A 14,595-nucleotide genomic window follows, 5' to 3' on the forward strand; every position below is an offset into this window, starting at 1 on the left:
AGCCTTTTTAAACGTTTATAGAAATCCACATTTTTCACTTTTTCGTAAAATTTTTTTACATCAATGGAATTTTCTCGATGTGAACTTTCCAGTGCAGTAATTAGATTTTTAAAATTCCGTTTACTTTGTGTGATTTAAGGGAGATTTGGCTGTTGTTTCTAGCAACTTTTATATTTCTTCCCTTCTACCTGTACCAGCATTTTTACACGTCGATCACATGCTCAACATATAATATAGAGAGTAAGAGTAAAAGAGAGAGAGAGAGAGAGAGAAAGTGATACATACAAAGTCATAGATTAACTTGCTTTAAGACTATTCTTTCCTTCTATCTACCTTTTCACTCTTACTTCGTTCTTCTTCCTCTCTCCCATTTAATAGCTTTCTTCTATCCCTCTACCTCTAACATATTTTTCATAACATAGAAATATAAAAACACACACAACCACACATCTGTGACAACAACATATACATAAACACATACACACATCAACATTATAGATATAAGAGTTACTTTGTGTGTTTCTTATATAAACACTCGCACGCATTGCTATTTTATAAGTGTCTTCTGTTCTCCCTTCCTCTCTTTCTCTCTCATCATTGCTCCCATTCTCGATTCCTTTCTCCCTCTCTTGGTCTTTCAAACGCATACATGCACACGTACACACAAGCATTTACTACAATATAACTCATGTTCATCAATGTTTTGTAAATATACAAACTACCTAGCTTATGGACAACACGATGCAAATCAGTGAACTTCATTACAAATGTGGGTAATTTTTCAGATTAACACCCGCACGATTTTCACTAGGGTGTTAGGGTTAGGGTTGTTCTGTTTAATATGTACATAGATTATGCCTCCAAAGAAGAGAGCTTGCTGGGGAAAGAAAGCAACCAGTTTAAAATGACAGCAACAGACTGCAGCAATTCACCACATTCCAGAAGCTACTTTGAACATAATGCAGAATGGTGCATCAACATCTACTACCCAATCTGATAGAATTCTGGCAGAACTGTGTAGCAACAGATCGCCAGCAATTGCTTCATCAGAAATTGCCGTCCTAGCTCCTGTGAAAAGGGATTACCCTGCTATGTATAATCAGGGCAGCGCAAAAAGTTGTTTCGCACAAATCATTTGTATAGCCAATTAGACAGATGAAATTTACGTACGCTTAATAATGTTATGCAAAACAGCCTTCAGATTTTCCCTATTAATTTCATCGTCTTTTCAATTATGAACATATTTACATTATAAAGGTTTTTTCGTTGTAAGGCTTTCTTTTTTAGTTAATTTTCACCTAGCAAGAATTATCGTAGATGGCGTAATAAGTCACACCCGGACAATGTCGGGTTATACTGCTAGTAATGAATAAAATCAGAAAACTGATCAATGAATTCCAAGATTCCGTCACAGACAAAGAGAAAGATTATATATACAACTCTGTAATCAAAGAGAGCAATATCTATGGATTACCCCAAATCTACAAAGTGCCATAAATAAGCAGAAGAACCAGTACGTAAAAATACTAAGGCCTGCTGACCTCAAACTAAGACCAGTAGTTGCTGGACCTCAAGCACCAACACAACAACTAAGTCATTTTTTAGATATACTCCTAAAACTTTTGTACCCTTTAATACCCAGTTATGTACCGGATGGCATAGATTTCATCCAACACATCCCTCCCACTGTCACCAATCTCTATACTAATATACCTCACACTTTAGGCCTAGAAGCAATCAAACACTGGGTAGAGAAATATAGGGAATGGATAAATGAATGCTTCAAGACTGACTTCATTAGAAAATACCTTTAGATTCAACAATAAAACGTATTGACAAATAAAGGGCACAGCTATGGGTGCACAGTTTTCACCCTCATATGCAAACTTAGTTATGGGATACTTGGAAGAAAAACTTTGAGGAAGTAGAAAAAACTTTTGAACAGGAGTACAAGAATTATATTATTAAAAAGTGGAAATGTTTTCTTGATGATTGCTTCATCTTCTGGGACAAATCGAATGAAGATCTAAATATATTTAACAATATACTGAACACACTTCACCCATCCATCAAATTCACGAAAGAATCCAGTTGCAATGAACTACCATTCCTGGTTATCCACATAAAAATACAGAACTCCACATTCACAACAGACATACTTTACAAAAAAAAACTGACACACACCAATATTTAAATTTCTACTCTTGCCATCCATCACACATCAAAAGAAACATCCCATAGAGCATGGCAAGATGCATCTGTGCTATAGTGACTGACCCAAAATATGTGAAATCTGACTCAACAAACTCAAAGGCTTCCTCACAATGCAGAAATACCCTTTAGGATGAATTAATGAGGGAATTAAAAAGGCAATGAAACTGAAAATCATCCAACTACAGACACCTAAGGAAAAAGTTAATGAAAACATGACTCCATTCCTTAACACACACAGCCCTGGAATAACAAACATCTTTCGCACCATAAAATCGAACTTACCTATACTCTTAAAAAGCCCCAAAATGAAAAATCTGATTGAAAAAAACACCTTACGGAATAGCAGATGCCAACCAAAAAATCTTAAACACCTCACATGAGCAGAATTCAAATCAGAAAATGAATCAGAATTCTTAGTAAAAGATAGATGTGGAACATGCAACATGAACAACTTCAAATACTTGGAGAGTGCAGTTCTATATTTAAGAGATGAGGAATTATGTACATTATTTACAGTTGACGGATATTTGTCCTCATCTTGTTTGTTATCAACACAACATTTTAGCTGATTTACCCTCCAGCCTTCATCAGGTGTCTTGGGGAAATTTCAAACCTGTGTTCTCATTCCTAAGGTATTTTTTGATATTATTATTATTATCATTATTATTATTATTACTATTCAGGTCACTGCTTAGAATCGAACTCGGAATCTTGGGGTTAGTAACCACTACACCATATGGCATAGTGGTTAAGAGCATGGGCTACTAACCCCAAGATTCCGAGTTCGATTCCAGGCAGTGACCTGAATAATAATAATATCAAAAAATACCTTAGGAATGAGAACCCAGGTTCGAAATTTCCCCAAGACACCTGATGAAGGCTGGAGGGTATATCAGCCGAAACGTTGTGTTACCAACAAACAAGATGAGGGCAAATATTCGTCAACTGTAAATAATGTACTTGGAAAGTGGTTCCCATATAAAATTCAAGAATAGATCCCTTTTCAAAATAAATGCAGATATGAACTGCAAAGCATAAAACCTCATATATTGCATTACCTGCCCAAACTGCAGAGAAAATTACACTGGCAAAACAATTCTCTCTGCCAACGTGCAAGAATCCATAGGCAACATATCCAACAAGAGAAATTACACAAGATTCCATTAAGTAAGCATCTGGAAATATGCAGAGACAGAAAATTCAAATTTCTCTCTTTTACAAATGTGCATGAGACGATCTGCAATACCAAAAAGCAATGGAACTACATTTCATCAAAAAATTCTCTCCAAAATTGAATGTTTGAAAGAAAAGCAGAGACAGTACATTTTGTAAATGTTATACTAATATTCTCTAATACAAAAATATGAAACTGAAAGAGGTGTGATCGAAGTTACACAGTATAAACATGGACATGTTCCCAAACAAACATACACACAGGGACACACACACAAACACACTTCATCAAGGGATTCTCTCCAAAATTGAAGGTTTGAAGGTAAAGTGGAGAATTTGCATTTTTTATTCCAAATGTGGCTCATCTCTACACATGTTCAGATATATATGTGTAGCATTGGGATATTCTAGCATTACGTATATATATGTGTGTATATATATATATATATTCATTTTATTCTATTTATTTTTAAAATTGTTAATTTGCAAATATTATACTAACGTTTTTTCGTGCAGAACTACATTTCATCAAAAAATTCACTCCAAAATTGAATGTTGTATTCTAAATATAACTCAAAGAGGATAAAAAGAAAGAAGGAAAAAAAGGAAAGGGGAAGAGAGAAAGAAAGCAAAATGACTTTCAGTGATGACCAAACCGCACCTGATATTTTTTCTTTGAAGAGGTCACCATCCTTAAACCCATTCCAATACAATGGTAAAGGACTAAATAAATGAATGATGAATAGGAAGGGGGATACCTCTTCTCTCTCCCTCTATCTATCTATCTATCTATCTATCTATCTATCTATCTATCAGCAGATTCATTGGTAATCCAGGTGGAGTGCTGGTATATGGCTGGTATGTCCTGGATCTCTTGCCAAAGAATTTTGAGCAAGGAATTGCAAATGAAAAGAGTTGCAACAAAATTTGTACCTTGCTTGCTCACAGAAGATCAAAAGCAGTCACAAGTGAATGTGTATCATGAACTGACAGAACAGCTTGAAGTTGAACTGAACCTTTTTTTGAAGGTCTTGACTGGTGATGAAAGCAGGCGCTATGGCTACAACCCAGAAATGAAGCAGTAATCAAGTCAATGAAAGCATTTGATGTTACCATGCCCCCAAACAGTGCATCAAGTGAAGCCCAATGTTTAAGATGATGCTGATTTGTCCCAGACATTTTACTTGGCAGTTCTGAAGCATTTGCAAAACGTGGTGAGATGAAAACACACCAACCAGTGGCAAAGCGGAGAGTGGTAGTTTCATCACGATAATGCACCTTTGCACACCACCTTGAATGTGAGACAAGTTTTTTTTTTTTACCAAAAATGGCAAGACTCTGTTTAACTACTCTTCCTATTCACCTGATCTTGCTCCCTGCAACTTTTTTTGTTCCCCCAAATGAAAAAAGTCTTTGAAGGAAAACGTTTTGCAGATGTGGGAGAGATGAAGCAAAAAATGATGGAGGCGTTAAAAGGTATCACTTCACAAGAGTTCTAGGGCTGCTTTGAATATCAGAAAACACATCTGGACCGATGAATTGCTTCAAATGGAGAATGCTTTAAATGCAATAAAAGTGTAAACATGTAAAACTAAGTGAATAAAATTACATTGCAAAATTCTGGCTTCATTTGGGTATCCCCTCGTATATATATATGTCTTATTACATTTCATTTCCACTACATATGTCTATTTCCATGCTTTTAAGCTTTATTCCCTTTCATCTCTCACACTATATTTCTCCACTCTTAATTTTCTGTTATTTTCTTTCTTTCTCCTCCTTCTCTAATTACCTTTGACATTAAATCTATTAATGTTTTTTTAAGAAATAACTTGCCAGTGTTCCCCCTCATCATATACATGGTAATCACATACAGGTCAAATGGCTTATTGATGTATTTTGTTTCACTTTTTTTCCCTGATGAGATGATTGCATTGTTTTACATCATTTTTATTCTTTCTGGAATAACCTGAATGCTTTCTTCGAAACATATGTTGGAAGTATAAATGGTTTGAATAACAACTACGTTTGACTCCATTTCTTAATTTATCTATGTTATACAAAAACATTTCACTTAACTCTGGAATTTCTACCTTTATAAGTAGGCTGTAATACCCTTGGCACTTACATAAATTCTTGCTACCCTGGTAACTATTTATTAATTTTTTTTCTATGTTATTTTGTACACACTGAAAAAATGCACATACACACACACACACACACACATATACACACACACACACACATATACATACATATATATAGTAAGAAGAAGGGAGGAGAATTTTACTTATCCTCACATAGTGAGGTGTAATGCAAATATATATATACATATATATGGGAGAATTTGACAGGAAGGACAACAACAGAAAGAAAGAGACCTCGATATTATACAAATAGAGGAATCTATCTGTAAAAATATGTGACACTTATTCAGTAGCCATGATAAAACACCAAGTTTCGGATGCCAGGGTGGGAGCCCACGCCAACATCTCTTCAGTTATCCGGCCATTGAAAATTCCTGTGAAAAATGACCGTTAAAAACAAAGGGAAATTACGGTGTAGTAACAAGGTCAAAACGCGTCTAAGACTGCGTATATTATCGCATGCACACATATCCAAATATGCATGCACATATCTTTATATACGCATGCACCCACACGCACAAGTGCGCACATATAAAGTTCCTTGTATGTGTCTATAGGTGTACAGGAAAAAACAGGGTGGAGGGGAGAAAACAAAAAAATATGTGTGGAAAAAATACAAAAACATTAACCCTATAATTATGTAAAAAAACATAAAAATAAATAAAAATATAAAATCCAAGTAAAAAAGGTGAAAAGCTTATACATAGACACAATATAGAAACCTATCAGTACAGTACCATCAGCAGGTTCTATCAGTAAAAATATTAAAAAATATATAAGAAATGTAAATAATAATTATAGAGAGACTAGCACTATAACCCGACATTGCCCGGGTGTGACTTATTACGCCATCTATGATAAGTCTTGCTAAGTGTAAATTAACTAAAAAAAAAAGCCTTACAACGAAAAAACCCTTATGATGTAAATATGTTCATAATTGAAAAGACGATGAAATTAATAGGGAAAGTCTGAAGGCTGTTTTGCGTAACATTATTAAGTGTACGTAAATTTCATCCGTCTAATTGGCTATACAAATGTTTGTGCAAAACAACTTGTTGTGCTGCCTTGATTATACATAGCAGGGTAATTCCTTTTCACAGGAGCTAGGACGGCACTTTCTGATGAAGCAATTGCTGGCGATCTGTTGCTACACAGTTCTGCCAGAATTCTATCAGATTGGGCAGTAGATGTTGATGCACCATTCTGCATTATGTTCAAAGTAGCTTCTGGAATGTGGTGAATTGCTGCAGTCTGTTGCTGTCATTTTAAACTGGTTGCTTTCTTTCCCCAGCAAGCTCTCTTCTTTGGAGGCATAATCTATGTACATATTAAACAGAACAACAAAATTTATAACAGATGACAGGGTCGGTAGTTTTCACATTTTGGTAATTTTTCAGATTAACACCCGCACAATTACGTAACCCTAACCCTAAAACCCTAACCCTGACCTTAAAACAGTAATCGTAACACTAGCCCTAATCGTAACTCTAACCGTAACCCTAAAACCCTAACCCTGACCCAAAAACAGTAATCCTAACACCATGTGAAAATCGTGCGGGTGTTGATCTGAAAAATTACCCACATTTGTAATGAAGTTCACTGATTTGCATCGTGTTGTCCATAAGCTCCGTAGTTTGTATATTTACAAAACATTGATGAACATGCGTTATATTGTAGTGAATGCTTGTGTGTACGTGTGCGTGTATGCATTTGAGAGAGCGAGAGAGAAGAGGGAGAGAGGAAAAGAGAGAGAGAGGAAAAGAGAGAGAGGAAAAGAGAGAGAGGAAAAGAGAGAGAGGAGGAGAAAGGAATGGAGAACGGGAGCAATGAAGAGAGAGAAAGAGAAGAATGGAGAACGGAAGACAGTTATAAAATAGCAATGCGTGCGCATGTTTATATAAGAAACACACAGAAACTACATCTTATATCTATAATGTTGATGTGTGTATGTGTTTATGTGTATGTGTTTATATGTATGTGTTTATGTGTATGTTGTTGTTACAGATCACGTATGTGTGCTTGAGTGTGTTTTTATGTTTCTATGTTATGAAAAATATGTTAGAGGTAGAGGGATAGAAGAAAGCTATTAAATGGGAGAGAGGAAGAAGAACGAAGTAAGAGTGAAAAGGTAGAAGGAAAGAATAGTCTTAAAGCAAGTTAATCTATGACTTTGTATGTATCACTTTCTCTCTCTCTCTCTCTCTTTTACTCTTACTCTGTATATTATATATAGAGTACGTGATCGATGTGTAAGAACGCCGGTACAGGTAGAAGGGAAGAAATACAAACTTGTTAGAAACAACAGCCAAATCTCCCTTAAATCACACAAAGTAAACGGAATTTAAAAAATCTAATTGCTGCACTGGAAAGTTCACATCGAGAAAATTCCATTGATGTAAAATTTTTTACGAAAAAGTGGAAAATGTGGATTTCTATAAACTTTTAAAAAGGCTTCACACAGATACAGAACTTCAGCATTATATATTAAGATGGGCAACACACACACACACATATTAAATAAAAAAAATTACAGGTATTTGTATGTATGTATGTGTGTATTAATGTGCATTCTGTGTCTCTATATATATGGTAGTAAGTAAATGCGTTTTAAGAAAGATATAAAAACAATTCAGTCTGTAGGGAATAAATGTTTGACTGCCGATCGTATTTGGAAGAGACTGACAGGTATTTGTATGTATGTGTTTATTTGTATATATGTGTGTATTTGTACGTATGTATGAGTGTGTATTCAAAAAACATCTATATTTACACTTTAAAGTTGGTTTTCACACTCAACCCTGTTCTGCAGAATCAGTGTAGCGACGGGAGGTTTGTGCCCATCTCTACATTCTGAGTACAAATTCCGCCGAAGTCGACTTTGCCTTTCATCCTTTCGGAGTCTAAAAAATAAGTACCAGTTGAACACAGGGGTCGATATATTCGACTATTCTCCACCTGCCCCAAGCCGCCCTTGTGGGAAAAATTTGAAATAACGATCAAACTGCCAACCCACAACTAAGTCTGAAGTGTATATATATATATATATATATGGGCAACACACACACACACACACAGTAAATAAAAAAATGTTAGTAAGTAAAAGTGTTTTAAAAAAGATTGTTAAATTTTCAGATTAACACCAGAACGAATTTCACTACAGTGTTAGAGTTATGGTTTTAGGGTCAGGGTTAGGGTTAGGGTTAGGTAGGTAATCGTGCGGGTGTTAATCTCAAGATTTATGAAAAGATTTTCAAAAAAACTCAGTTTGTAGGGAATAAATGTTTGTCGACCGTATTTGAAAAAAATGTGTGGCCATTTTTTGTTGTTGTTATGATGGTGAAGGACAGAGTTCGAAATAAGTTACAATTCCCGCCAATTAGAATGAGGTATGTATATGAAAATGAAACCATTAAAGTGAAAGTATCTGTCATTACAGTATCGAAATGTGATTGTTTCAGTTTTGATACTGAAATAGTTTTCTTTTACTGTCAGTGTTTCTCCTTCCTTTCTTTTTGTATTTGTTGTTGGATCGTTCGTAAAGGTTCATAAGAGAAAGTAGGAGTTGAAAGGAATTGTAAAGGTAGTAGAAAGAGGAAATTAGATTTTATTAGGGGGGAAATGTTAATTTGTGTAGTTTTATGGATTTTATTCGGAATTATGAGTTATTTTGACTGAAAAAATGACACTGTGACCTAACTTATTGTATTTAGAATATTAATTCCGATTCTTTAATTAAAGAGATTTGGAATTGTGTAAATGTATGAATTTTAAACATAGACACACACACACACAGAGAAAATCTGCCTTTTATAGATAAGATAAAAAGTTGATAGATAGACACAAAAATAGACAGCAAGTCCTATCAGTAAACTCAGGGGGACCAAAAATGTAGCAAATATTTGGCCACATGTAGACATGATCCAAAAAGTTCAGTCTTTGAATTTAGACATGTGGTGGAGTCTAAGCTGCCTTTCCAGATGAGCCATCTTTCCATATCACATAGACCGCACCTTCTGCTGCCGCTGGTGTAAGGTTTACACTTGGCTAGGATCTTCCAATGGATGTTGTAACTGACACTTTTATCTTTTAAAGACCATATATGACTGGATAATTTTGTCATTTTTCTTTTGTCCTAGTGCCTGAAACTCAAAGTGTGATTATTGAATCTGGCCTTGAAATTACCCTCCATGAGGCCCATGTATTTCTTTGTGGAAACTGCGTCCTTAGTGGATACAGAGTCTATGGTTGCCTCATAAATGATGGTTTTGGACATGCAAGCTCCATTTAGCGTGCACAAGTTTTTATCTCTGCATGAACAGCTGGCTTCATATTGCGAGCACATATTCACGACTCCTACATAACAGCATTATCAACAATTACACCAAGGCTAGACCAGAAACTTATAATGATATTAATAAAGAAGCTAGTAATATCGCTGCCAGACTCAAATTAGATTTAAAAAATAGAGGTCCTCCCCAAAAAAGAGGCCTTTATAACTATCAAAGACCATAAAAAGAACTTCTTATCCAATCCTAAGTGTAGGCTTATTAACCCAGCAAAATCAGAACTTGGCATTATCAGTAAAGAAATTCTTGGGAAAATCAATGCGGAAGTCAGGAATGCCACTAGGTTAGTACAATGGTCTAATAGTATAGAAGTCATTGACTGGTTTAAAGCTATTAAGAATAAGAAAAATGCGAGATTCACGCAGTTTGATATTGTCGATTTTTAAGCTACTATCTCCAAAGAACTGCTAGATAAAGCCCTTACCTTCGCAAGCGGATTTATAGAAATCAGCACACAGGATAAAGACATAATCTTCCATGCTAGAAAGACTACTCTTCAGCGAGAACGCAGAGTGGGTCAAGACTACCGATACAGAGGGTGCTTTCAATGTAAGCATGGGGTCATAAGATGGAGCAGGCATATGCGATCTTATTGGACTATTCCTACTAGATATGTTGTGCAAGACTTTTCCTAACGTACACTTCGCAATTTATAAAGATGATGCCCTAGCTTTATCCGCTAATACCAATGGACCAGCACAAGATCGGTTCAGGAAGGATATTATCCATTTGATGAAAACCTTCGGTCTTAGCATATCTACAGATACCAACCTGACGGTTGTCAACTACCTAGATGTGTTCCTAGATCTAAATAAGAATATTTACAAACCTTATAGGAATCCCAACGATAGACTTAGTTACATCAATGTGGATTCCTGCCATCCCCCCATAGTGTTTAAAAATTTAGTTAAGAACATTAGTAAAAGAATCTCTAGCCTCTCTTCTGATAGGGACATTTTCAATAGCGTTGCCCTAGTATATAATAAGGCTCTAAAAGATAGTGGTTTTAACGAGGGAATAACCTATACACCTACCACCAGACCAGTAGCAAAAAGAAGAAAGCATAGGAAAAGAAAAATCATCTGGTTCACACACCCCTACTCACCAGAAGTGACCTTTAATATTGGCAGATATTTCTTGGCACTGATAGACAGACACTTTCCAGTTAACCATAATTATAGAAAGATCTTCAACAGACATAACTTAAAAATCAGGTTCAGCTCAACTGCTAATTTTAAGAACATAATCGCACACAACACACAAAAGCCGCAATATGAAGCCAGCTGTTCATGCAGAGATAAAAACTAGTGCGCGCTAAATGGAGCTTGCATGTCCAAAACCATCATTTATGAGGCAACCGTAGACTGTTACCACTAAGGACGCAGTTTCCACAAAGAAATACGTGGGCCTCATGGAGGGTAATTTCAAGGCCAGATTCAATAATCACACTTTGAGTTTCAGGCACTGGGACAAAAGAAAAATGACAAAATTATCCAGTCATATATGGTCTTTAAAAGATAAAGGTGTCAGTTACAACATCCATTGGAAGATCCTAGCCAAGTGTAAACCTTATACCAGCAGTAGCGGAAGGTGCGGTCTATGTGATATGGAAAGTTGGCTCATCTGGAAAGGCAGCTTAGACCCCACCACATGTCTAGATTCAAAGACTGAACTTTTCGGATCATGTCTACATGTGGCCAAATATTTGCTACGTTTTTGGTCCCCCTGAGTTTACTGATAGGACTTGCTTTCTATTTTTGTGTCTATCTATAAGCTTTTTATCTCTCTATAATTATTACTTACATTTCTTATATATTTTTTAATATCTTTCAATATTTTTACTGATAGGACCTGTTGATGGGACTGTACTGATAGGTTTCTATATTGTGTCTATGTATAAGCTTTTCACCTTTTTTACTTGGATTTTATATTTTTTAATATTTTTGTTTATTTTTATGTTTTTTTTACATAATTATAGGGTTAATGTTTTTGTATTTTTTCCACACATATTTTTTTGTTTTCTCCCCTCCACCCTGTTTTTTCCTGTACGGCTATAGACATGTACAAGGAACTTTATATGTGCGCGCTTGTGAGTGTGCGCATGGGTGTGTGTATATAGATATATGCGTGTGTATATAGAGATATGTGCATGCGTGCATGCGATAATATACGCAGTTTTAGACATGTTTTGTCCTTGTCACTACACAGTAATTTCCCTTTGTTTTTAACGGTCATTTTTTACAGGAATTTTCAATGGCCAGATAACTGAAGAGATGTTGGTGTGGGCTCCCACCCTTGCATCCGAAAACTCAGAATTTGATCATGGCTACTGAACGTCACATATTTTTACAGATATATACATATATATATATATATTTAGAATAAAAGAAGGTAAATGTTGGTATGGACTAAAATCTTCTTAAGAAAATACGAAATAAACAATAATTTCAATGTCATGATCAGTGAAAGTGAAACCAGTCAACAGACACAATACTCTTTCACTTATAAAATATATTAGAAATAATATTAAAACTATGTAAATTGTGTACATTTTCCTTCTTTTATTTTATATATATATATAAATTGCATTACACATGTATATAATATGTATGTTATAATGATAAATATTATATGTACTATATGTATATGTCTGAGACACATACAAAGCTATGCACTAATTAATCATCTTCGACAAAAATGCCAAGGCCAAGTAAGATTACTTGGGGTAGCCAATTTCAGTAAAATACCATGATTAGTTTTAAAGATATTCAGCACCATAAAATAGTCTTCTACCACCCCAACATATATATACCCCTTCATAATATTGTACCCCCACACACCAATGACTTTATTCTTTACAGAAAGAAAACAGACCAATACAGCCATATATACCTACAATCCCAAAGAAAATTATACGACAACACTACACATATCACACACCCCATCCCCACAGGAGCACCACACTTAATAATGTGCACTTTCCCTACAAATGCTTTAAGATAACTCTTACTGGCCTCACAGCATACCCAACCAAGGAGTATAACTCCTAACCTAATCCTCTGGCCCTTTTTCAAAGTAGCTGCTGACTAGTTGTTAATCCACCTCTGACAATAGAGAGCAGTCACCATATTCCCTTCCATATTGGCTAACTCTGATGAGCATAAGGTTATATAATCAGATTGTTACCTCCATTGTATTCCTTGCGCAAAACTAATTGTAAGATTAGTCATGATGGATATATAAAACTATACATTTTGGATTATATATATATATATATATATATATATATATATAAATAATATAAATTTGACATGGGTGAACGTTGTATTCTTTCTTGTCTTGAGGTTCACAGCCAAACAGCTGGGTGGATTTGCTTGAAAAATGGCACATATGTGGAGACTGGTACATAGATTGGAATGCGGTTTGTATTTGTTTCATAGCCCCCATAGTTACTGAGAAAATCGATTAAAACAATCTGCAGTGTGTGTGTGTGTGTGTGTGTGTGTGTCACTGAAGCCATTCGTGCATACATACATAACCACTCTCTTTCTCTGTCAATTACTCACTACAAAAACTGAATAAAAATTTCAGTTATCTCTCTCTCATATACACACACACCATCAACATTACTCTCTCTGTCTCTTCACACACACTCACAAAAACAATTCATATGCACACCACACATTGTCTCGCACACCCCATCAAACACACATGCACACATCAATTCTTCCGTCTCACACAACTTCAAAAGAACTTCACTCATACAACTGCGCTCTCGCTGTCTCTTTTACTTTCACACTGACTTCAAAAAATCCCCTTTTTTCCCGAACCACATATTAAAAAAATTTTTTTACTTGTCCGGGAATTGCTATTAGAGATAAAATCACAACAATTTGACTCGAGAGATAAACCAAACCACCTTGTGCTGACTGCAAAACTCCCACCAAATTATCCACAAAAACACACACACACATACATTTCGTATATCTTCTTTCAATTTCTGCTCTCTGATTAGACAAATGTCTAATACAATAGCTCTCAGCTACATTTTGTTCTCTAAAAAGGTACATCTATTTTTTCTATAAATGTATAACAATGACTTATTCCATACTTCTCCACTTAGCTTTTATTTTCACTTTTCTTAAATTGGATACATCTGCTATTAAGTTGCAGAACTTTGGCAGTACAGTTACAAATCATTTCTGCTTTACTTCTTACGTACAATTTCCCCGTAAATTCTTACAGCTTCATTTTTTAGTGATGACTGAAATGTCAAACATTTTCTAACTGTTAAAGCAATTCTTAACGTCAACTTCTTAATGCCTCTTCTATTTTTTCCTAGCCTCCATACTTTCTGAGAAAATCGATTAAAACTTTTTCTAATGCAAATCCCCTCTTTGTGCCACAATTAAAACAACCAGTTGCTCACACAGCAACAAGGGGACTACAGCCAAAACTTTCGCTATGCTGTCTCTCTTCTTTCACCTCTTTCTGGGGTTAATTATCTTCATCTTTAGTTAGTTTCTCCACGAGGCTCTGGCAGGGGATGGTGGCGAACCCTGCTGTACTCTTTCACCACAACTTTCTCTCACTCTTACTTCCTGTTTCTGTTGTGCCTGTAATTCAAACGGTCAGCCTTGTCACACTGTGTCATGCTGAATATCTCCGAGAACTACGTTGAGGGTACACATGTCTGTGGAGTGCTCAGCCACTTG

General features: G+C 35.5%; 2 protein-coding genes across 4 annotated transcripts in view; one reads left to right on the forward strand and one right to left on the reverse strand.

Moving 5' to 3' along the window:
- The window catches only part of LOC106868939 (myotubularin-related protein 10-A), a 408,915-nt gene that overhangs the window by 222,472 nt on the left and 171,848 nt on the right, over nt 1-14,595 (forward strand). The gene's annotated exons all lie outside the window — the stretch shown is intronic.
- LOC106873751 (leucine-rich repeat protein SHOC-2-like) overlaps nt 1-14,595 on the reverse strand; it is a 705,478-nt gene that overhangs the window by 143,396 nt on the left and 547,487 nt on the right. Inside the window, exons 13-15 of the mRNA XM_052973213.1 lie at nt 14,411-14,416; nt 14,004-14,039; nt 8,194-8,235 (exon numbers count right to left, since the gene is read on the reverse strand). Of these exons, the coding sequence (XP_052829173.1) occupies nt 8,194-8,235; nt 14,004-14,039; nt 14,411-14,416 (84 nt within the window). The remainder of the gene's footprint in view (nt 1-8,193; nt 8,236-14,003; nt 14,040-14,410; nt 14,417-14,595) is intronic.

This window comes from Octopus bimaculoides, chromosome 15 (genome assembly GCF_001194135.2).
Source record: "Octopus bimaculoides isolate UCB-OBI-ISO-001 chromosome 15, ASM119413v2, whole genome shotgun sequence".
Taxonomy (NCBI): domain Eukaryota; kingdom Metazoa; phylum Mollusca; class Cephalopoda; order Octopoda; family Octopodidae; genus Octopus; species Octopus bimaculoides.